The sequence below is a fragment of the Crocuta crocuta genome, unplaced genomic scaffold, assembly GCF_008692635.1.
Source record: "Crocuta crocuta isolate KB4526 unplaced genomic scaffold, BGI_CrCroc_1.0 scaffold234, whole genome shotgun sequence".
NCBI lineage: Eukaryota > Metazoa > Chordata > Mammalia > Carnivora > Hyaenidae > Crocuta > Crocuta crocuta.
The window spans coordinates 3,941,540-3,963,993 of record NW_027529647.1 but is presented as its reverse complement, the minus strand read 5'-3'; the positions used below and the strand labels follow the sequence as shown (position 1 = coordinate 3,963,993).

The following is a 22,454-nucleotide window of genomic DNA, read 5'->3' as shown; positions in this document are numbered from 1 at the left end:
CACCCAGGCGCCCCGAGACATACCCATTTTAAGTGTACAGTTCAATGGGTTTTGACTCCCGCATACACCTGTATAACCACCACCTTACTCGGGGTGGGAGCGTTTCCACTTTGCCTACAGGTTCCGTCCTGGCCCTTGAAGTCCAGCCCCCAGCCCCCAGCCCCCACTGGTCTGCTTCCTGTCACTCTGAGTTACTTTTACCCCTTCAGAACTTCCTGTAAATTGAGTCATGCACGATGGTCTTTCGTGCTGATGGTGTTTTCACTTGGCAGGATGTGTGTGAGACTCACAGGGGGCGCACACTGTAACCTTCTCTCCTGTTTCCGAGAGGTGTTCCTTCGCACACATGTTCCCCAGTTTATCCATTTACCTGTCAGTACAGTTCTAGGTATTTTCCTGATTTGGGCTATTGTGAATAAGGCCAGTATGAATGAACATTCTTGTGCAAATCCTTAAAGTTTTTTTTAAAACTTGTTTTTGTGGTACATATGCATATTATGTTGGCCATTTACGACTTAGTGGCATGAGACACATTCGCAGCTCACAAGTCCTGTGTGACTGTGCCTCAGCCAGTGGGGTTCTAGGCCACATGCGCGTGTCTGCCTAATTCATTAGAAATTGCGAGACTGTGTCCCCAAGCCCTCTAGCATTCTGAATTCCCGCCAGCAATACGCGCTGTACATCTTGGCCAGTGCTTAATTTTGTCACGGTTTTTTTCCTTCTTAATCAGCACTATTGAGGTATAATCTGTGTGCCGAAAGCCTGGATCCATTTAAAGTTTGCAGTTCAGTGAGTGTTGACAGGTGTGCACAGCTGAGAACCATCAGACACCGGCCCCCCTGTTCTCTGCAGATCGGCCCGTCTGCTCCCAGGCCTGGCAGCCGCTGATCTTCATGTTACAGACTCGTTTGTGTCTCTGGGGTTTTACTAGAAGTGGAGTCACACAGCACTCTTGTGTGTCTGGATCTTCTTTCTGCCTTTTCTGTGAGTTGTAGCCGCGCAGCCCCCACGCTTGTGTTGTGTGGCATTCTACCTGTGAGGACTGCAGTGCGCCCTCTCTTCTGCACGGGGCTTTGCGGTGGCTTCCACCTTTGGGTGTTTCTGAGTGGTATTCCTAGGAACATTCTCATTACCCGTTTTTGGTGACCATATGTATACGTTTCTGTCGGGGATACACGGGTGAGTGGGATTGCTCCAGCCTTAGTAGACCCCAAACTGTTTTTCAAACTGTCCCATGGCGTGGGGCGGGGTGCGGGGTGGGAGTTCCAGTTGCCTTTCTTTCAGCCTGTTTCTTTGTAACAGCCACAGAGCATCAGGTCTGAAGGATCCCCTGGTGTCTCACTATCCCCCAGGGATGGGCTTCAGGTTGCCGCCAGTGCCGAAGTACCGAGCCCGTAGTTGCTTCTACGTGAGGAGGTGCTCAGTCCTCCGTCCCTGTGACTGCTGCAACACATTACCTTATGGTTATGTGGTCACAGGTCAGCAGGCAGGACGCTGGGGGCCGGGCTCTTCTTTCTGTGGGCTTTTGGGGAGGTCTGTTCCCTTGCTCACGGCCCGCCTCCCCGCCCCCTCCCCCGTCTTTGCTGGTTGTGAACCTATAGCTGCCCCAGCTTCTAGAGACCGTCCACATGCCTCACCCCCCTTCCCATTCTCCACTTTCAAAGCCGGGTCAGGGCCCTTTCAGGCTTGAGTCTCCATTCCTTCAATTTCATCTGTGACTCCACCAGGAAAGAGTCCCCGTCTTTAAGGGCTCCTGACACACCAAACATGAGGCCTACCCGGATAACCCCGGACCCTCTCCCTGTCAAAGTTCGCAACTACCCAGGGTTCCCTCGCCTTGTGAAATGCATGTTCACAGGCTCCAGGAGTTAGGAGGAAGGCATCCCCAAGGGCAGGAGCATTATTCTGCCCACCACACTGCTGTGAAAAGCTCTCTGTATTGTTTTTATGTGGATAGATTTTTATAGGCTGGCCAGAGGGATGCAGGTCTGCATTTCTGGTAGATACTGATGGTCTTAGTTACTGCTGTGGACTGAATGTCTGTGTCTGCTGACCCCCAGGGAATGGTCAGGGGTGGGGCCTTTGGGAAGTGACTCAGTCATGGGGATGGAGACTTGGGAGTGGGATCAGGGCCCTTGTAGTAGAGACTCCCCCCCACCCCGCCCCCCGCAGGGCTGCCTGGCCCCTTCTGCTGTCCATGAACCAGGAAGCTGGCCCTGACCAGATACAGGCTCTGTCTAGTAGATCCAGAGCTGTGAGAAGTAGATCTCTGTTGTTTGTAAACCCAGTTTATGTAATTGGTCATAGTAGACCCAGCCGACTAAGAAATTACCACAAACTGAGGGGCTTAAAACGTCACCCACTTTATCAGCAAGTAGTTTCTATGGGTCAGAAATACGGTCACAGTGTAGCTGGATGCTCACAGGGTCTCAGGGTCTTTCTCAGGCTGCAGTCAGGTATGGGCTGGGACAGGAAGAATCCAACTGCCAAGTTCATGTTGGCACGAGGTTCAGGTTGGCAGCACCCACCACCTCACTTCCCGGCTGCGCAGGGCTCTGCAGGGGGCGGCCTGCTCCATCAAGCCAGCGAGGTGGACAGTCTGCCAGCGGCACAGTGTCATGAAACATGATCACAGAGGGACATCCGTCACCTTGGCCTCACTCTAAAGGTCAGAAGCAAGTCTTAGTTCCCATCACCCTCGAGGCGAGGGGCTGGACCCCAGGCCCATGTAAGAGCGTCGGCCACACTGCCCCGGAGTGCTTCCTGTCCGCCGGGGATGTACGCGACTCCCTTGCCTGTCCCCAGGCGTGCTCCGTGCCGGGAGCCACATCTCCTCTGCACAGGCATGTGCTGTGGCCTCACCGCCGGGGGAGGAAGCGCAAAGGCTGCACACGTACTGGGCCTGGGCCCGAGGCCGTCGGGATGGCCGGTGTGTGGGTCCCAGGGCATCCTGTGTGTCCACATGTGTTATGGGAAGCTGTCTCTGGTTTCAGCATTCTTTTCTGCTTCCTGTCTATCTTTGGGGACTTGATGGGAGCTTATTTTCTTCCCTGGAGAGTAACATTTAAGAAACAAGAGCTGCCGGTGTTGGGTTTAGACATCCTGTTGGAAACACACGCTGGGAGGCAGGGTCCCTGAGCTCAGTGGGTGGTGCGGGTGGCGGTGCTGTGGGAGCCTCTGCCTTGCTGTGAGCACCTGTGTCTGCACTCCCCGGGGGTGCTCCCAGGCGTCACTGGGGACCCACTCCCGTCAGGGGCTGCTGCAGCGGGGAGACCCTTCGGGGGTGGTTTTTTCTCCCTCAGACATCAACTGGCACTCCAGTTTCAAAGGAAGACACCAATTAGCATTTTCTGTTTCATTCTTTTAAAAAATAAACTTCTCTCACTGTGAGAAATGAAAATTTTATTTATTTATTTATTTATTATTATTTTTTAAGTTTCTTTAGTTCTTTTGAGGAGGTGGAGGTGGGGTCCAGAGAGGCAGAGAGAACGAGACAAAGAATCCCAAGCAGGCTCCGTGCTGTCAGCACAGAGTCCAATGTGGGGCTCGAACTCACGAACCATGAGAGCATGGCCTGAGCTGAAGTCGGATGCTTTACTGACCGAGCCACCCAGGCGCTTCTGTGAGGAAATTTTTTAAAAAGNTGAAACAGGCTCCAGGCTCTGAGCTGCCAGCTCAGAACCCGACGTGGGGCTCAAACCCACAGACCATGAGATCATGACCTGAGCCGAAGTCGGACGCTTAACCAAGGTACCTCAAGGAAAATTTTTTTTTAAACTTTATTTGTTTTCAGAGAGAGAGTCCCAAGCAGGCTCTGTGCTGATTGCGCAGAGCTTGACGTGGGGCTCCAACTCATGAACTGTGAGATCATGACCGGAGCCAGAACCGAGAGTTGGACACTTAACCAACAGAGCCAGCCAGGCGCCCCTCACTGTGAGGAATTTCTGAAAAGCCCTCCTGTGTGGTTTCTGGCTGGCTCAGTGGAGCATGCGACTCTTGATCTCTGGGTTGTGACCGCATCTTCCATAAAGACTGGAGCCTTAGGGGTGCCCTGGGGGCTCAGTCAGTTAAGCATCTGACTCTTGGTTTTGGCTCAGGTCAAGGTCTCCCAGTTCACGAGTTCGAGCCCCGCGTCGGGCTCTAGGAGACAGTGCAGAGGCTGCTTAGGGTCCTCTCTCTCCTTGCGCCGCTCCTGCCCCTGCTCTGTCTCTCTCAAGGTAAGTAAACATTAACAATTTTAAAAAGACTGGAAGCTCAGAGAGGAGGTGGTGATGCATGTGCTGTCCAGGCAGGTGATGCTCTTCTTTGCCCACTCGTCAGGCTGTGCAGCAGGGGCGAGGGAGCCACCCAGGTGGGGCTGGGAGGGGTGTGAGAGGCACCCAGGCAGGTCCAGGTGGGGTGTGGGAGACCCCAGGCAAGTCTGGCAGGGGTGTGAGACGCCCAGGAGGGTCCGGGTGGGGCGCGGGAGACGCCCAGGCGGGTCCGGCAGGGGCGCGGGAGACCCCCACACTCAGAGGTCAGCCAGGCTGTGTGCAGGGTCTTTATTCTGAGGTCCCTGGTCCCAGGTCTAAAAAGTGGAAAATTCAGCCAACAATCTCAGTTTACATACAAAATGAAGGTGACTGGGCAGACAGCTGAGGATATTTCGTTCTTTTTTGGTGTGTTCCTGTCACCCTGAGTACCATGTAATTCCTGGTGACGGGTTTTCTTGGAGGTCTGTGATCCTGCATCAGTGCTGACAGGCTTGTGCGCATTGGTGAAGGTCTAAAGGAGGGAGCCCAGGGGAAGAGCGTGTTACCAGTGGCCTGTTCTGTTGGGTGACTCCTGTCAAGACACCATGCGTCCACTCGGGCCAGCAGTGTGGCTCTTGTGCCAGGTTGTCTTGAGAGGCTGGCCACGTGGCCACAGGTGCCCTGCCTGGTAGAGGGCGTCCCACCCCGAAGCGTGAGAGCCCAGGGGAGACGGGGGTCACGTCCTGCTGGTCGGTGCCTCCCGTGGCCGGCCTTCGTCCTGTGCACGCCCACGTTGGGCAAATAGATGCTTTCAAGGCTTTCAGAGAAAATAAAAAGGTCACAAAAGAAGGATTGTGAATCAGGGAACCTTGGGTGGCTCAGCTGGTTAAGCATCTGAGTCTTGATCTTAGAGCAAGTCATGATCTTACTGTTCCTAAGGGCGAACCCTGCATGGGACTCTGTGCTGACAGTGTGTAGCCTGCTTGGGATTCATTCTCTCTCTCTCTCTCTCCCTCTCTCCCTCTCTCTGCCTCTCCCCCACTGTCTCTGTCTCTCTCAAAATAAATAAGTNGAAGGATCGTGAATCAGAACAGCACCCATGTACCCCCGGTGCCTCTGGTCACCTGCCACTGGCCCCTCCTAGCCTCCCAGTGCCCTGTGTCCATCCAGAGAGTTTTCACAAGTCCTCGGGCCTGCGACCTGCCCATATGACCCCTCCCTGCGTGTGAGCTTCCCTCACCTTGTGCATTGAGTGCGTGCACGCGGGTGCGGGGCCCAATCCGTGAGAGGCCCAGTTGCCCTGTGTGCCCCGCCACTAGCTGGTTCCGTTCTTAGCGATCATGCCCCTGGCGTACAAGGCGCTCAGTATTTTGAATGAGGCCTCTGGTTATCATTTTTTCAAAGAGATGCTCGGTATTTATGGACTGAGGGGATGGACGAGGATTAAATTCTCCAGCAACAGATCTGGAGACCTGAGACGAGTGTGAGCCGACTGAGCACTGAAGTTTGGCTGATGCCAGTACCCGCTGACAGCAGGGAGATCCTGCCTTTCTGTCGGTAGGCCTTTCTCCTTGGACTTGCGCGTCTATGTTTTCTGAGACTTTAAAAAGTGCAGTGTAAGTTTTTATCCAGATTTGGGAGGTGGGGATGCAGGGCAGGGCAGGCATGAAGCTCTCAACCCCGCCTGGGGCCCCTGCCTGGCGACCAGGCCATCCGCAGCTGGGCCCGGCTGTCCCCTTTCCTCTGGCCCCTCACATGGGCCACCCAGCTTCCTCGAGTTTGGAGGGCATGGCCCTGGGCCGCCTCCAGAACGCTCCTGTATGGCGTTCCCGGAGAACCCTGGGCTCTGGGGAGCCTGTGACCTGAGCTGGGTGGGCTGTGCAGCAGGAGGGGCCGGGAGCAGAGTGGACCCTTACTTGGTACGGCTCCCCGCTCTGAGTGCCCATCTGCGTGGGTCCCGCTGTGCGCGCGGCGGGGCCTTCGTGGAGCTGCTGGTGAGCGGGGACTGCAGACACGATGCCACAGTGGGTCCCGGGGAACACGGCAGACGGGTCAGCGGGGCGCACGGCACTGTCCGTGCTGCGCCCTGTCTCCGGGGCCTTCCCTGGGCACGCCCTCCTCCCTGCAGCTCCCAGCGGGGCTCTCGGGAGTTGTCTCGGGGTGACTTGGCGGCAGGGCTGCCCCTTTCGTGGGGACCCTCAGAAAGGTCCTGAGCAGGGGCGCCTGGGTGGCTCAGTCGGTTAAGCGTCCAGCTTCGGCTCAGGTCCTGATCTCACCGTTCATGGGTTCAAGTCCCGCATCAGGCTCTGTGCTGACAGTTAAGAGCCTGGAGCCTGCTTCGGATCCTGTATCTCCCTCCCTCTCTGACCCTCCCCTGCTCACTCTGTGTGTCTCTCTCTCAGAAATAAATAAAACATTAAAAAATTTTTAAAAATTAAAAAAAAAAAGAAAGAAAGGTCCTGAGCAGTGCCAGTCCCCGAGGCCCAAGCCTGTTGGGCTGGTCGCCCCCTGGAGGAGATGTTGCCCAGAGGACGAGCGTCCACATCAACCTTTCTGGTCATCTGTGTTTCAACATTATCTCCCTGGGGTCTGTCTCCCAGGACCTATAGAGCCAGGACCAAAAAGAGACAAAGTGTCAGGTCAAATCTGTGCTCCCTTTTTGACAGAATTACAAAAGCTTCTACCAAGGGTCGGGGGAAGGGCAGGTGTCAAGGAAAGATGGTGCGGACAGGCCTGAGTTTGCTTTTTCTGACAAGAGTTTCTGTCGCTTGAGAATACATCCGAGCGTCTTCTCCCTTTTCTTTTAATCGTGGTAACATGCGCCTGATTGAAAGTTCACCACTCGGCCTCTGTAGGAGCACAGTTCGGGGGCAGGAGTCCCCGCCGCCCGGGACCACCACCGCCGCCCGCCCGCACAGCCTTCCCATCTCCCCACGCGGGAGCTCTGTCCCCACCCCTCCCCCGCCCCCAGGGACCGCCGGCTCCTTCCGTCCCCAGGCATCTGTCTCCAGGGGCACCCGCACCGTCTGCCCTCCCGTGACAGGCCTGTCTCTCCGAACACAACGTCCTCAAGGGCATCCTCGTCCGAGCGCCTGTCGGCATGTCCTTCCCTTTAAGGTTCAGTACTAGCCGACTGCATGGACAGACCGCGTTCTATCCACCCGCTGGTGGACACAGGAGCCCCTCCGCCTCTGGGCTGCTGTGACTAGCGCTGCTGTGAGCGTGCGTGTGGAAATACATCCATGTTTGAGTCCCCGCTTTGGCTTTTGGATGTAAACCAGAAGTAGAATTTCTGCATCATAAAGTAATTCTGTGTTTAATTTTTTGAGGAGCCATCCAGCTGTTTTCCATGTGTCCGCGCCCTTTTCTGTCCCCGTGGCCAAGCACAGTGGTCACAGTTTTTCCACATCCTTACCAGCACCTATTATTTTCTGTTTGTTTGTTTATAACAACCGTCTGAAAGGTGCACGGTGACATCTCGTGGTTTGGTTTGCATTTCCCTGATGATGGGTGCTGTTTCCGTGTGCTTATTGGTCATTTCTGTGTCTTCTTTGGAGAAATGTCTAGTCAAGTCTTTGGCCTATTTCTTAATTGGATTCTTTTGTTGTTTTTTGTTGTCCCATTTCCTTCTATATTATGGATATCAGCCCGCTGTCAGATATATGATTTGCCAATATTTTCTCATTTTCTGGGTTGCATCTTCATTCTGTCAAATGTCCTTTGATGCACGGGAGCCAGGTTTAGGCGCACACTTGGGAGCTCGCCAGGCAGAGGGCCAGTGAGGACGGGGCACCAGTGCTGGAGCGGCTGTGCCGTATGCGCAGTGTGAGAACAGCGCCTGCTTTAGAAATGACCATTTTCTTTTTCTTTTTTTTATTTAAACATTTTTTTAATGTTTTTCATTTATTTCTGAGAGAGATAGAGACAGCGTGAGCAGGGGAGGGTCAGAGAGAGAGGGAGTCACAGACTGAAACAGGCTCCAGGCTCCGAGCTGGCAGCACAGAGCCCGACGCGGGGCTCGAACCCACGAACCTGAGCGGAACCTGAACTCATGACCTGAGCCGAAGTCGGACGCTTAACTGACTGAGCCACCCAGGTGCCCCAGAAATGCACATTTTCAAGCCCTCTTAGAGGAAATGTTACAAGAAGCCAAGAAACTGATGAGATATTTAAGGGTTAAGAGCGGTGGAGGGAAGTTTCCAGGCGGGCCACACAAGACTAGGAGACGTTACATGTAAGCTACGTGTCCCTGCTCCTACTGACTTCTCTTGGACTAACTTGTTTCCATAAAAGTGTAAAAAAATAAAAACTAAAGATATGGTAAGTGCAGGTTCTCCAGCGAGCTCTCCAGAGAAATAGCATTTTAGGAATGCTTTTAGAAACTTTTTTTTAGAAATTTTAGAAATCACTTTACCCTTAATGCTCCCAGCACGCTCCAGTTGTCGGTTCCTGGGGGCGGCAGTGAGCCCGAGGACTCAGAAGCACGCTGAGCCTTCGGGAGGGGAAGTGGGTCAGCACGGAGATGAGCCGTCCTCATGCAGACACGCCTCTGTCCCCGCAGCTGGGGCTCCTGGGCGACATGGGGGTGGCCAGCTGGAACCACAAGAAGGCTCAGGTGGGGTGGCCCACCCTGCGGCTCTGGTGGGGCGGGTCCTGGCGGGCCGGTCCCCAGGCGTCGCCTATGGCTGTCCTCTGCTTCCTTGCAGGCATCGACTATAAGACAACCACCATCCTGCTGGATGGACGGCGGGTCAAGCTGGAGCTCTGGTGAGTCAGGCTGTGCTGGGCAAGGCGCCTGGGACCCGGGGCTGTGGCACCTCGGCGTCATTGCACGGTGCCTGGAGTGAGTCAGGACTCCTTAGAGAAAGGGAGGCGTCCCGTTTACATTCACTCGCATGGCCCTTTGCACAGACCCGATGTCGGCGTGGAATGGACTTTGCTCCGTGGCGCAGAACCCAAAAGTCCGGGCTATTTGACCTGATAGAGCCCAGCTCCCTTTTCCTGTAGAGACTCATTTCCACAGTGGCCCCTCTCCCCTTGCCCTTTACTGGGCGACACATTAAGGAGCATTGTCCAGAGCCTCCGGGTGCAGAGGTGAACTCCCCCAGGGGTGGGATTCTGCAGCCCGGCAGGGCAAGGCAGGGCTCCGGGGAACGCAGGCCCGCGGAGGGCAGCCAGGGCAAGTGTGGGGGTGGGTGGGTGGAGGCCGCTGAGCGGCTCCCAGGGTTCACGCTGCACGTGCTGGGGCCCCACGGGCCACGTCCCCTGACCCCCCTGTGTTTCAGGGACACGTCGGGCCAGGGCAGGTTCTGCACCATCTTCCGGTCCTACTCCAGAGGCGCACAGGTAAGCCCGGCAACGGCGCCGGGGCCCTTCTCCAGGACCGCCTCCCTGCTGCTGTGCTGGCAGACCCCACGCGCATGCCTCTTTCTAAGCAAGTCTTCGCATTTGAACGCCAGGCTTCCACCAGGAGTCCAAACGGGGATGTCCTGTGAGTGACGCAGCCTTGGCTGTCAGAGCTCCGTGGTGCCACTCTGTGCCCAGGGCGCCGCGGGAGGTATGCTGGGAGCCTTCAGATGCCGCTCAGTCACCTGGTTCCCTGGGAAGAAGAAGGCTGCCTGGGTGGCCTAGGTCACTGATTAGGATTTCGGGGACTGAGCTTTGGAGCCACCACGGAAGGGGCCGCTGCAGGTCCTTAGGGCAGGGGTGCCCGCCCGTTTCTGTCTGCATTCCCGGGTTCCCCCAGCGTGCTCACGTGCCGGCCGGGTCTGTGTGTGGTTCGAGGCTAGACGAAGGGGAAGTAGCTGCATGAACAGATCTGCGCTCACTGCTGTCAGCGTGAGGGGTCTGATCGTAAGGCCAGTTTAGTCTGTGATGCAGGGCAGGCCATGACCCCCCAGGCTTTTGGAATTGCTGAGGACACCCCTGCACCCCGGGCAGAGTCCCCTGTCGAGGGCACCACACACGCATGCAGGGATGTGGCACTTGGGCACATGGCCCGTCCTCTGTGTGGGGCGCAGGCTGCAGGTGGGTCTGCACTCAGCAGGGGCAGGTGCTGCCTGTCATGAGCCCCCCGCTCTGGCTCGGGCTTGTGGGGAGCCCTCTGGGCATTCATTTTGCTTTGTGAGCAGTGACGAATGCCCATCCATGCCCGTGCTACTCTTTCTGGTCCATGGGACCCAGGAAACCAGAGGGAGATTTCTTCTGTGACAGAGTCAGACCGAGTCTGAGTGGGTATTGGCAGGAATGCCCAACCCAGCTTTCCTTCAGGGCCTTCCCAAGTGGGAGCCTCTCCGGCATAGGGAGAGGGAGGAAGACCCCAAACAGGGACCCCATTTGCTCTCCACTGAGTTTGGGGTGGAGCATCCCCGGGTTGGGCTTGGGAGCTCCGTTCCTGGGAGCCGTGGTTCCCCCGTCCGTGCCTGGTGCTTGGGGGGCTCTGCGGAGGTGGGAGCACCTGGCAGTTCCACCTGGAGCAGCCAGTTGTAAACAATGAAAGACAGAAAGACCTCTGGGTGTGGGTCGCAGCTTTGGGGCATTGGTCAGCTCGAGTGAGCACAGGGCGAGCTCAGGCACACAGAAGTGTGGTCCACGGGCCACTTTTATTTAAAGATGGGACTGCACGCATGGTTATAGACATATGAGACAGCCAGGCTGTGTTCTGAACGGCAGTGTTGGCTGTCAGTGGACCTTGGGTGGCTGGTGAGCTCTGCTGTGTTCCTTTCACGTTTGAGGGTTTCATAACCTTGCTACAATAAACCATATTATTTCTGTAATAAAACGGAAAATCAAGAGATGGGAGTAGCAGCCTTGGGTATGATAAGAAAGGGCCGCTGGGAGAGGCCGAGAAAAGTCCCGAGAGGCCTCAGCTGCCCTGCGTGTGAATGCGGGACGGGCCCCAGACCGCGCTTCTGGGGAGAGCCTGGAGGACGGAAGGAAGCAGCAGCCAAGCCTGCGCATCGGCCACACTGTACGTCTTGGGGAAGCACGTCCCGTTACACGTCCGCCTTCTCTCCAGAGCACCCAGCCCAGCCGCTTGTGTGCAGGCTGTCGCTCTTGCTCTGCCAGCTCTGGGGGCTCTTGCCGCTTCGGGGCCCGGAGGCCGGCCTCACTGCACTGCTTCAGCCTGTCGTGCTTCTGTCCCATCTGGTGGTGGCGGTGAAGGGGGGGTGTGCACGGTGAGCACCCACCTGCTTTTGCAGCCAGTGGGCCAACGGTACCGCTAGTGGAGTTTCCTATTTCCTGTCACTCTCCTTAACCCTCGGTTAAGGCCAGAGAGGCCTTGCAGGTTCCACAGGGCCCAGGACACAGAAGCTCCTGGAGCCTCTGTCTTTGTCACCTGCCCATCATGGCCCTGTCTCGTGGCTCTTGCCAGGAATACCTTTATGTCCTGGACCACCAGACTATGGGCTGTGTTTTGCTGGTGCTGGGTTCTGAGGTGGCCCTGGGAAGCCAGCGCCTCCTGCTGGAGTCCCCTGGGGCCTCCTGGGCTCGGTGCAAGAAGAGAGCTGGGGGCAGGGGACGTTCTGTTTAGCTGAGGGTTTGGGGTCACCTGGATTAGCACTGGGGGGAGCACGGCTAGGCGCTGGCCTGGACAGAGAGGGTTCAGTTCATTCCCATGAAAAGGGGTTTCCTGTGAAAAATGTTCTGGGGCTCACATTTGCCGTTACACGATGGCTGATGAGGGTACCGCCGTGCCACCTGTCACCGCCCAGGTGTGGGGCATATGGGCCAGGGACCATTTGACAGACACCTGCTCCCCATCTTCAGTGCTTGTCTTGCTCCGGGGCAGAAGCCTGCGTGCTGGTGGGGTCGTAGGCAGAGCTCCTCGGGAGCTTTACCGTCCAGCGTGGATCACACGTGCCGAAACTAACTTCATAAAAGACGCACGTCTGCACCTCGGTTGGGGTGGTGGTTGCACAGGAATGTGCATGTGTCCCAGCTCGTCAGGTTGCTCACACAGTCGCTCTGCGTCTTCTGAAGTGTAAGCTGTAGCTCAGAAATGGACGGAATGAGGACGCCAGCCCTGGGCCCCGCACTCCCGCTTCCGGGAATCCTGGCGTCCGGGTCACGTTGCACGTGCCCGGCCTTCATCGCAGGTGTGGTAATCACAGGACGTGCAGTTACCCGCGCGCCCGGCCCGGCGTGAGGCGTGAGGTGCTGGCTGCTGTGGGCGGGGGGTCCTGGCTGGGGGCTGGGCAGCCTGCACTGTGTGCCCGTCTGTGTCAGGAATGAGACAGGAAGAGGTTATTCCTGGAGCGCTGGGGACCGACAGCGTCTGCTTGTACCCTGGAGCAGCCACCCATTTAAAAAGAACACGTAATACTTTTCTTGATAAAAAAAACAGTATCATGAGAATTTATTTGCTCCTCCTTCTCCCTCTTTGAAACGCACGGCCGACACGGGACCCCTGGGGGTCTTCTGGTAACGAACAGCCTCGCTGTGGCTTCCCAGCTGTGCCACCTGCGCTTGGTGCCCTGTGTCCTTCCCGTGATCACTTGGGTCCCTGCTGCCCACGATGTGACCAGCTGTGCGTCCGTCCTCTTTGTGTTGGACGCCACCCGTCAGACTGGGGGCAGCCCCAGAAAGGTGGTTGTGGCCAGAGGTCGGTGCCAGCTGGGAGGGACGGCGAGGCGCTCCCCACCCGCTTCAGGTGCAGCTGAAGCCTGAGCTCTGCCCACTTGTTACAGCTTTTCAACCTCACCCAGGGGACGGGAGCGGGAAGGGAAGTCCCCGTGCAGCCTTCCAACATGTGCTTGTGCGTGGAGACTTTTCTCTGTGGGTTGTTGTAGGTTTCTAGTTCTGTTTCTAAAAATTGTGCAGGGGCGCCTGGGGGCTCGGTCGGCTAAGCTCCCCACTCTTGTTTCAGCTCAGGTCATGATCTCACGGTTTTGTGGGATCGAGCCTCACGTTGGGCTCGGTGCTGATCGTGGAGCCTGCTTAGGATTCCGTTTCCCTTTCTGCTGCTCCCCCACCCCCACTTGTGCTCAGTGTCTCGAGGAAAAACGAAAACTTTAAAACAGTCCTGCACATACCGTGTACTTCTCACAGTGTGCTGTGCAGCTGCGTGGACTCGCGCACATTTATGTCCACGTGGTGGCACGTCCATACCTTGACTTCCTGCAGTCCCGGCGCTGCATGCTTGCTGCAGGAACAGGGCTGAGGTGAGCATCCCAGGGGCCGGTCACTATGCACATCCTCGCTTACGGGAGGGGGGGCAGGGGGCAGGGCCCTCACTGCCACGCTAGTCAGAGGCTTTGTTCCTTGTGCCCCAGGGCCAGCCCCCCACTGCTCACGGTCCTGTCCGGTCTCACTCGCTAGCACCGCCCCTGCCAGACCAGTGTGTGCCCTTGACTTCAAGGCATCTGTGCGCATCTGTCTCCAGAGACTCTCCCTCCAGGCCTGGCTCTCCCTCCCCTGTGTGTGTCCCTCCCGGCCAGAGAGTGGGATTTCGAGCTCTGTGTAACAGACCTGGGGGCTACACTTCAGTCTTCCAGGATTTGAAGGACATTTTTCAGGGAAAAAAGTGCATTTTGAGATTGAGGGTGCCCTGTCCTGATCTCAGCTGCAGTGTCCCGTGTAGGACAGAGACACAGGCTGAATGCAGCCTTGACGGAGCAGGACAGGATGGGTCCTGTCTGCAGAGAGGTTCCGGCTCCTGACCTGCCTCAAAGAGGCTTGGAGGGGCAGAGGGAGGCGAGAGCCCGCAGCCACAGTCGCCTGCTGGAATCGCCTTCCTGAGGCTCATGAGGGAGCTATCTCAGGCAGGGACGATGGGCCAGCCAGGCAGGGGGAGACCGCCCGGAGCTGAGCTCTGACTGCCGGTCCCTAAGGGCTCCATGGGGAATCCCCATAGCAAATCCTCCGCCCAGCTGGTGGGGACCTGCCAGGGTGACTGGCGTCCCGCTCTGCAAGTCTGGGTTGGAAAACTAAGAATGCGACTGCTCAGTCACCGCAGAGCATTGCTGGACAGTGTCAGGGACATCACCCCCGTCTGCCCGCCACACCGGTCCGCGGGGCCTGCCCCGCACTGTAGACCTGCGTACGCTGTCTCAGCTTGAGTGTTTCTTTAACCACGTATTTATTTATTTATTTTGAGAGACAGAGAACTCGAGAGCAGGGGAGGGCCAGGGGGAGAGAGAGAGAGAGAGAGTCAGTCCCAAGCAGGCTCCACATTGTCAGCTCACAGCTTGACATGGGGCTCAGTCCCACAACCCTGGGATCATGACCTGAGCCGAAATCAAGTGTCGGATGCTTAACTGACTGAGCCAGCCAGGAGCCCCGTTAGCATGAGTGATTTTTAAATGATCACCGGCTAATGCTTACAATGTGTTTGGAGAAAAGACGGGAGAAAAAAAACAAAACAAAACCGTTGTCCCAGCCAAGTCTTCAAGATAGGGACGAGGCAGCCTTGAGACCACGAGGTCCCCCATCGCCATCACCCCCACAGAGGGCATCCAGGGCCGCACGGGCCTGCCCTCAGTGAGGAGATGGAGAGGAGCTGGCTGAGCGCTGTGTGCAGAGCCAACACCAGCAGTACCTCTGAAACGTGACAGGGTCTCAAAGCCACGCATTTTCCACGTGGAAAACGTGTGACCCACACAATCCACCTGAAAGCTGTCTGGCCGGAGCCGAGTGCCCCTGGCCTTGCCTGTGCTGGAAAGGAGTGGCGCTCAGCTGGACCGGGCACCGTGCCTGGAGTAAGAGCCCTTCCATCCGGGCGGCCCCCGGCCTCTCCACACCCGTGTCTGCCTTGCAGGGCATCCTCCTGGTGTATGACATCACCAACCGCTGGTCCTTTGATGGCATCGACCGGTGGATCAAGGAGATTGATGAGGTAAGTGTGTGTCCGCAGATACCCCTTCCACGGCGCCCTTTGCAGGGTGCACTCCCATCCCCGGTAGGGAGCTGGGGGACCCCGCTTGCCGCCCCGCCTCCCACCCCTCTGCCCGTTGCCCTGGCTCTGTGTCCCCTCGCACACTGACTGCCACGACGCTCGCGGCCGCAAAACGGACAGTGAGGGCCCCGCCTGCTTTGCGGGCAGGGGGACAGCGGCAAGACGGGGGTGTCCGGTGCTCGTGCCTCCGCTGAGTCCTGTGCTGCCCTCCCCCAAGCACGCGCCCGGGGTCCCCCGGATCCTGGTTGGGAACCGGCTGCACCTGGCCTTCAAGCGGCAAGTTCCAACAGAGCAGGCACGCGCCTATGCAGAGAAGAACGGCATGACCTTCTTCGAGGTCAGCCCTCTGTGCAACTTCAATGTCATTGAGTCCTTCACGGAGCTGTCCCGCATCGTGCTCATGAGGCACGGCATGGAGAAGATCTGGAGGCCCAACCGAGGTGAGGTGCCGTCGCAGCTGCGGTCGGGAGAACGGAGGCCGATGGGCCTCCGGCAGCCCGGGTTGGAGGGGAGGCAAGGTCCCCTCTGCTTCCCTGACTCCTTGCAGCTAAGTTAATGCCCTGTGTCTGCTCTGCGTGGGGTCCCGGCACTACGCGGGGGACCGTGCCTTACACCCCATCTGCACCTCAGTGCTGGGAGGCAGCGCTGTGTCCCAGAGTGAACAGGGACAGGGGACTGGCTTCCAAGCCTCCCCTCCTGGAGCAGACCCATGAAGATCCTGGCTGTGTGCTCCCCCATCCCTCCCCCCCCCAACCCCCGGTTGCCAGAAGGGCCCTGGTGGCTGGAAGCCTCTGTTGCCTGTTAGGCCCCAGGGCAGGGTGGGCGACCCTTGGAAGCGGGGTCCCCCAGGGCACTTCTCAGCATGCGGCTCTAGGCAGAAGTCGGGACAGGGTGGGTGGAGTGGTGGGCGTCCAGGGTCCGCAGCAGAGCAGGCCTGAGGGCTTTGCAGACCGCTGCACTCCCGCAGCCTGACCCCTCCCTTCCGCATCCGTAGTGTTCAGCCTGCAGGACCTCTGCTGCCGGGCCATCGTCTCCTGCACCCCGGTGCACCTCATCGACAAGCTCCCGCTGCCCGTCACCATCAAGAGCCACCTTAAGTCCTTCTCGATGGCCAACGGCATGAACGCTGTCATGATGCATGGCCGCTCCTACTCGCTGGCCAGTGGGGCGGGCGGGGGCAGCAGCAAGGGCAACAGTCTCAAGAGGTCCAAGTCCATCCGCCCCCCGCAGAGCCCGCCCCAGAACTGCTCCAGGAGCAACTGCAAGATCTCCTAGCGGGCCGGGCCGGGCGCCACCCCGTCCAGTTCGCTCCGGGAGGGCTCACGCTTGGGGAGCGTTGCTGGCCGGGCGCTGGGCCTGGCGCCGTGTGCAGGGAAGGCTTCGACCTCACCGCCTCCTGGGAAGCGTGGGGGCTCACCGTGCGGGCAGGGGTCTCGGCCAGACGAGCTCCGCGGGACCGGAGAGAGCCGCAGGGGTCTTGGCGGAACAAGCCTGGGAGCCGATCGTGCGCCGCGGCTGGGAAGCGCCCAGGAGGCAGCTCTGCCCGGCCCCGGCCTCGGGGGGCTGTCCTTGGGACCCAGGAGGCCTGGCTCCCTTTCTTATTTATGTGGAAGATGTTCACTTTTTTGTACATTTTTAAAGGACAGACAGGGAGGCCTTGACGCAGCCGCACGTGAGCCCGACAGCTGTGGGCCGAGCTTCGGGACCTTAGAGAGGGAGGGGATTGGAGGCAAAGACGAGGACCCCCCGGACTTCACCCTTTGAATTCAGGCCCTGCACGTGCGGTGCGGGCTGTGCGGGGACCAGGGGGACGCGTGGAAGCTCTGGGCAGGGCCCCCGGGGCCGTGCTGCCCCCCTCCCCCCCCGGCCTTTCTGAGTACGGCGCTGGCTCCTTGTGCCACCCCTGCCCCCGGGACTGGGCGCCCGCGGGGCTCCGGCAGTCCGAACGGTGAGGCCGCAGCTTCCGGGGCGGCATCCTGGGCGTCCCAGCTGGGCTCAGAGCTGGGGGCAGTTCACAGGCCCCTGGGGGAATGTCGGGGTTTCTCAGGGGATAGTGGGGTGCACTCCCCCACGTCCCTCCACATGTGGGGGCGAACAGCCTTTCCTCTGTGACTTTGCACCTTCCCTTCCGGTTATGTTTCTGTCTGTCCCTACATGAAACCGGCTCAGGATCTCTGATGAGAAGATGTGGAAAGTACTCGGCGGGGCTGCCAGGCGCTAGGCAGGCCCGCGCCACCCGCCTGCTCGTCTTCTGGGGCACCTGGACCTGACTCCCCAGCCTGTGTTCACTGACCTGGGGTGTGGCCCCGCAGCTGCTCCTTGCCTGGTGTCACCCCTCGCGGCCACACATCACCAACACCGTTCCGACCCACTTCGTAGCGACGCCGCGCACAGCGGACGCCGAGGCTCAGCTGGAGAACCCGCCGGCCGGCCGCCTCCTGCCGCCTGGCTAGTGACACGGCCGCCGGTCACACTGGTGCTCAGCGCTACCTCCTACTCACGGCCCCTCCCAGGCTCTGGGACTCTCCCGGGCTGGGTGTCTGGGAGGCAGGGTGGGGGCCGCGGCCTGGGTGTGCAGGGGCCCCCCCGGGGGCCCCGAATGAGGCCTGGCCTCGGCAGGGTCAGGCAGGGGAGGCCACACCCGTCCCGTCTTGCCTGTCAGGCCCCCTTTCTTCGGACTTTGAACCCAGTCGCACAGACTGTGTTCTGAGGACGTGGACAGTCCTGCGTTCACCGTATCAACACTACCTTTCGCTGCTGACACACCATTCCTGTGCTCATTTTGGACGGTTTTTCTTTGTACAGTAAACCTAATTCAGCTCTGATTTCCAGGCTGCATTTTATAGAAATTAAAGCCTCTGGTTTTAACTGGCCAAGCGGTAGGTGGGACGCGGCAGGGTGGGTCCGGCGCTGTCTTGCTGGCCCCGGTCTCCGGGCCTGGCCCAGGGGGCTGGTGCGCGTCCGGCTGTGAGGGCTGAGCGTGGCTGTGCCCGTTTCCTGGTGCGCCGGGCAGGCGGCCCGCGGCCACAGCGCCTCGCAGACCCCTGCTCCATGCCGCCTCTGAGGGGAGGAGCCTGGAACACCCTCGATGGCCGTGCAGGCAAGGGCCTAACTGCCGGGTTCAGTCTGCTGCCTGAGGAGGTGGTGGGCACAGGGCCAGGGATGCAGCGGGGTCACCACCTGCCGGGACTCAGCACAGCACTGCCTGGGCCTGGAGTTGGTACCCTCCCAGGGACAGCTACCAGCCGACAGAGTGCGTGAGGCTCCCCCCAGCACTCGGGGGGGGGGGGGGAGCGGGGGATGATCACCCGGAGCACGACACCCCCCTACGCGGGGACCCAGCCTCTGACTATAACTCTGAAGGACCGTCCTGGCCCTGGAGCCCCCCACGCCCCCTCACCTGCATCCTCTACATGGGGGCCGTCTCCTGGTCACACGCTGGCCAGACGAGGCTTTTATTACCCTGCCTCCCAGGTCATAAGGTCAGACGTGGGGTCATGGGACGTTTCCCATCCCATCTCAGAGCAGATGCTCCTGGGGGCCCCCAGACCCCGGGCAGGGCTTTACAAGGCGGGTTCCGGCCGCTTTGTCCTGTCTTGCTGCATTAGCTCCCCCTGCCAGCCCTGCAGGAGCGGCTGACGCACCCCCTGCGGGAAGCCGCCTCCTCCCAGGGGCTTGGGCAGCTCCCAGGACACTCCCCGTTTCCAGGATGCTTTTTAGATGGCCTTGGCCTCTAGGGACTGCGTGGCCTCATGTGGGGTCACAACTACTGAAATTCAAGCCTGTCCAAGTAAATACACTCAGTGCCCCGGTCACACCAGCCACGTTTGCAGTGTTTGCTACCTGTGCAACTGGCCAGCACACAGCTCCCTCCCTGCTGGTTGTCCGGGGGCCTCACTTCTTTGGCACCTGCCGCCTCCAGTCGAGGAGCAGCCTGGATCAGGAGCCGTGCTGGGGGCGGGCGGGCTCTGGAAGCGCAAAGCCCAGCCACACATCGGCCTTCCCGGCCCCCGTCTGCTGCGGGTCATCGTGGAAAGGCCCAGGCCGAGCTCACCGTGCACTCCCGCGCTGCAGAGGCCTCATCACTAGCTCTAGAAAGGGTTTCAATTTGACCCCAAGACCTGTTGGCAGGTCGTGACCCTTCTCCCAGGAGACGGCTGTAGAGTTTTTCCTGGGAAGGGAACAGAATGCCTCCTTGCTTGGCCCCAACACGGTACCTCTGTGCTTCTGTCTTGTCTGGATGAAATAAATCTAAGGAAGGGGCTGGCCTGGACCTGCTTTGGGTGAGACCCAGTCCCCGGCGAGAGCCGGGACAGGTTGGAGAGCCAGAGGGGGTGGCCAGCCTGGCCCCCTCCGACCTGGGCTGGGAGGGTCTGAGGGGCAGCTCTGATCCCAGGGCCCTTCCATCCGCAGCCCAGTGCCTGCAGGGAGGAGGGGCTCCAATTACAGTGTCCCCTCCCCTCCCCTCTTCCGCCACAGCCAGCCCTTCTCTGGCCCTTCTCCGCCCCTCGGTGACCCTCTCGGCCAGTGTCTTCTGTGCTCCTGCGCCTGGGCCCCTCCCCGCCCTCCTCCCCTCCCCACCCCCTGCCCTGCGCTGACCACAGAGGGGCCAGGCAGGGGAGGGGCTGGCGCCACATGCACAGACTGAGCTGGGAGAGGCCCGGAACCTACCCAGCCCCTCGAACTGGAGTATTGGGACGAAGCATCTGCTGTGGGCTCAGACCTTGGGGGCCAGGGGAGAGCCTCTGGATCAGCTGGGGGCCAGAGGGCAGGGGCGGTGACCACGGGCCTGGGAAGGTAGATGCCTTCAGGGAGGAGGCTGGGAAGGGCCTGAGGAGGGACTGGTGGTCACATCCCCCGCCTCCTGGCCTGGCGGTCCCCATGCTGGCCCCGAGGCCACTCCTGCTGCCGCTCCTCGTGGTTGGGCTGACCTTGGGGGCCAGCCTGCCGCCAGGACCCGGGAGCCACCCAGGCGTGTGCCCCAACCAGCTCAGCCCCAACCTGTGGGTGGATGCCCAGAGCACCTGTGAGCGGGAGTGCGTCAGGGACCAGGTAAGCAGAGGCACCATCCCCACCGGCCCTGATCGAGGGGCGGGGGGGGGGGGGGGGGGGGGGGGGGGGGGACGGGCACCTTGGAGGCTTGGTCAGCCCGGGAGAAGCCCAGACCCTACCCCTGCAGCCAGGCCTTGGCCGCAGAGGGGGACCCCAGCAGCCGCACTGCAGCCCCAATCCTGGGAGTCTACTTTCTCCTCAGGCCCCCCACGCTCTGCTGCTGGTTTCAGGCTGTTGCACATACCAGGGTCCCAGGGAACACCCCCGGTCTTCTCCTTCACGTGTCTGAAGATTAAGTGCCCCCTCCTCACTCCCCAAAGCCACCTGCCCCCACCCTGGGAGCAGCTGTTCTCAGGACCAGCAGGCCAGAAAAGCAGGGGCCCACGCGGGACGTCTGCCCCTGCTCCACCTGCAGCGGCCTTGAGCCCATTACACACCCCACCCCAGGCCTCGGTTTCCCTCATCTGAACGTAAAGCCTGCCTCGTAGGGGGGTGGTCTGCCGACGCCGTGAGGCGCAGTGAGCTAACGCCTGTGACAGCCCGCTGGGCGGCTGGCAGCTGTAGCTCATCCTAGAGAAAAGGAAGGAAACTTCCGCAGACCCTCTGAGCTTCCCGTAGGGGAGACAGGTTCGGGGAGGGGCAGCAGGGGCTCGGCCCGCTCCCCTCTGGACGGGCTGCTGGGCAGAGCTAGGGTGTCCGCTGAGCTGACCCCCGCCCCCCAGGACTGCCAGGCCTCCGAGAAGTGCTGCGCCAACGTGTGCGGGCTGCAGAGCTGCGTGGCGGCGCGCTTCCCTGACGGCAGCCCGGCCGTGCCCACGCCGCTGGCCTCCTGCGAGGGCTTCACGTGCGCACAGCAGGGCTCCGACTGTGACATCTGGGACGGCCAGCCCGTGTGCCGCTGCCGTGACCGCTGCGAGAAGGAGCCCAGCTTCACCTGTGCCTCCGACGGCCTCACCTACTACAACCGCTGCTACATGGACGCAGAGGCCTGCCTGCGTGGCCTCCGCCTGCACGTCGTGCCCTGCAAGCACGTCCTCGGCTGGCNGAGAGCCGCGCGAGCTGTGAGGATGCCTGCCCGGTGCCGCGCACGCCGCCCTGCCGGGCCTGCCGCCTCCGGAGCAAGCTGGCGCTGAGCCTGTGCCGCAGCGACTTCGCCATCGTGGGGCGGCTCACGGAGGTGCTGGAGGAGCCGGAGGTGGGGGGCGGCGGCATCGCCCGCGTGGCCCTGGACGAGGTGCTCAAGGACGACAAGATGGGCCTCAGGTTCTTGGGCACCAAGTACCTGGAGATGACGCTGAGCGGCATGGACTGGACCTGCCCCTGCCCCAACGTGACGGCTGGCGACGGCCCGCTGGTCATCATGGGGGAGGTGCGCGACGGCGTGGCGGTGCTGGACGCCGGCAGCTACGTCCGCGCCGCAAGTGAGAAACGCGTCAAAAAGATCTCGGAGCTGCTCGAGAAGAAGGCCTGTGAGCTGCTGAACCGCTTCCAGGACTAGCCTCACCCCTGCCCGTGTCTGCCCACCCTGCCCTCCTGTCCCGCTGAATAAAAAGCCTGACCTCACGGCCTGCGGGTGCCGGACCTCCCGGTGGGCCCCTCACCCCCCTCAGCCTGCCCTGCCAGCTGGTCGCCCGCTGCCACACTGGAGCACTGGCTCCGCTTCAAGTTCCCTCCTCGGGAACCTCCCACGTCCCTGCAGGAGAACAAGCCGTGACCAGCCCGCGACGGGCGCCTCCTCCTGCGGGAANGGACTGAAACCTCGGAGACACAGCCTGCCCTCCCAGCACCACCGCGAGTGCTTCCAGGAGGAGGCCTCGTTGACACCGGCAACGAGCAGTAAGAAACTCTTTATTCCCAGGTTCTAAGCAGCCCTGTGGCCACCAGCCAAGAGCCCCCAGACCGGGCAAGGGCAGCCCTCACGGCCCAACCCCGGGAGGCACAGGCTGGCATCTGGGTTTGTTCCAGAACCGGCCTTGGTGGAGACACAAACATGCAGGAGGAGGTTACTCTTTCCGGAATATCAGGCACTTGTTGTTGGCTGGCATGTCCACCTGGGGAAGATGCTGTGGCTGGAGCAGCTGCCCCTGGTCCCCAGGGAGGTCACCTGTGCCCCTAGCCCTCTCCACCTACCATCCTCTCCAGGAGCAGGCCACTGGCTTGGCCCAGGTCCTCCAGGAGGGCTGTGTCCCGCAGCCCCCACTCAGGGTTCCTGCAGCGGGAAGGAGGTGGGGGAGAAGGTGGACTTGTGGCTGGGGGGTAGCACCGAGCCCACC

At 60.1% G+C, this 22,454-nt stretch overlaps 3 protein-coding genes across 3 annotated transcripts in view; 2 read left to right on the top strand and 1 right to left on the bottom strand.

The window, feature by feature from the left end:
* The first annotated feature begins 5,572 nt into the window (after positions 1–5,572).
* RAB40C (RAB40C, member RAS oncogene family) lies at positions 5,573–17,954 on the top strand. The gene is made up of 7 exons (XM_077762805.1): positions 5,573–5,645; positions 8,794–8,847; positions 8,939–8,999; positions 9,518–9,578; positions 14,992–15,069; positions 15,347–15,569; positions 16,124–17,954. The coding sequence occupies exons 1-7, from the start codon at positions 5,573–5,575 to the stop codon at positions 16,402–16,404; spliced, it is 831 nt and encodes a 276-aa protein (XP_077618931.1). The 3' UTR covers positions 16,405–17,954.
* Positions 17,955–19,786: 1,832 nt separating this feature from the next.
* On the top strand, positions 19,787–21,729 carry WFIKKN1 (WAP, follistatin/kazal, immunoglobulin, kunitz and netrin domain containing 1). The gene is made up of 3 exons (XM_077762804.1): positions 19,787–20,181; positions 20,904–21,177; positions 21,210–21,729. Exons 1-3 carry the CDS (start codon positions 20,011–20,013, stop codon positions 21,677–21,679), a joined length of 915 nt encoding a protein of 304 aa, XP_077618930.1. The 5' UTR covers positions 19,787–20,010; the 3' UTR covers positions 21,680–21,729.
* Positions 21,730–22,009: 280 nt separating this feature from the next.
* METTL26 (methyltransferase like 26) overlaps positions 22,010–22,454 on the bottom strand; it is a 1,768-nt gene continuing 1,323 nt past the window's right edge. The window contains exons 6-7 of the mRNA XM_077762803.1: positions 22,312–22,390; positions 22,010–22,232 (exon numbers count right to left, since the gene is read on the bottom strand). Coding sequence (XP_077618929.1) covers positions 22,185–22,232; positions 22,312–22,390 — 127 coding nt within the window. The 3' untranslated portion in view covers positions 22,010–22,184. The remainder of the gene's footprint in view (positions 22,233–22,311; positions 22,391–22,454) is intronic.

What these genes read in the sequence shown, in the direction of transcription:
- RAB40C (XM_077762805.1), top strand. Translation starts at nt 5,573, where the DNA reads ATGCCCCTGGCGTACAAGGCGCTCAGTATTTTGAATGAGGCCTCTGGT. An exon ending in CGGGTCAAGCTGGAGCTCTG is followed by an intron (nt 9,000 to 9,517) that starts GTGAGTCAGGCT and finishes CCTGTGTTTCAG; the next exon opens with GGACACGTCGGGCCAGGGCA. An exon ending in CCTACTCCAGAGGCGCACAG is followed by an intron (nt 9,579 to 14,991) that starts GTAAGCCCGGCA and finishes TCTGCCTTGCAG; the next exon opens with GGCATCCTCCTGGTGTATGA.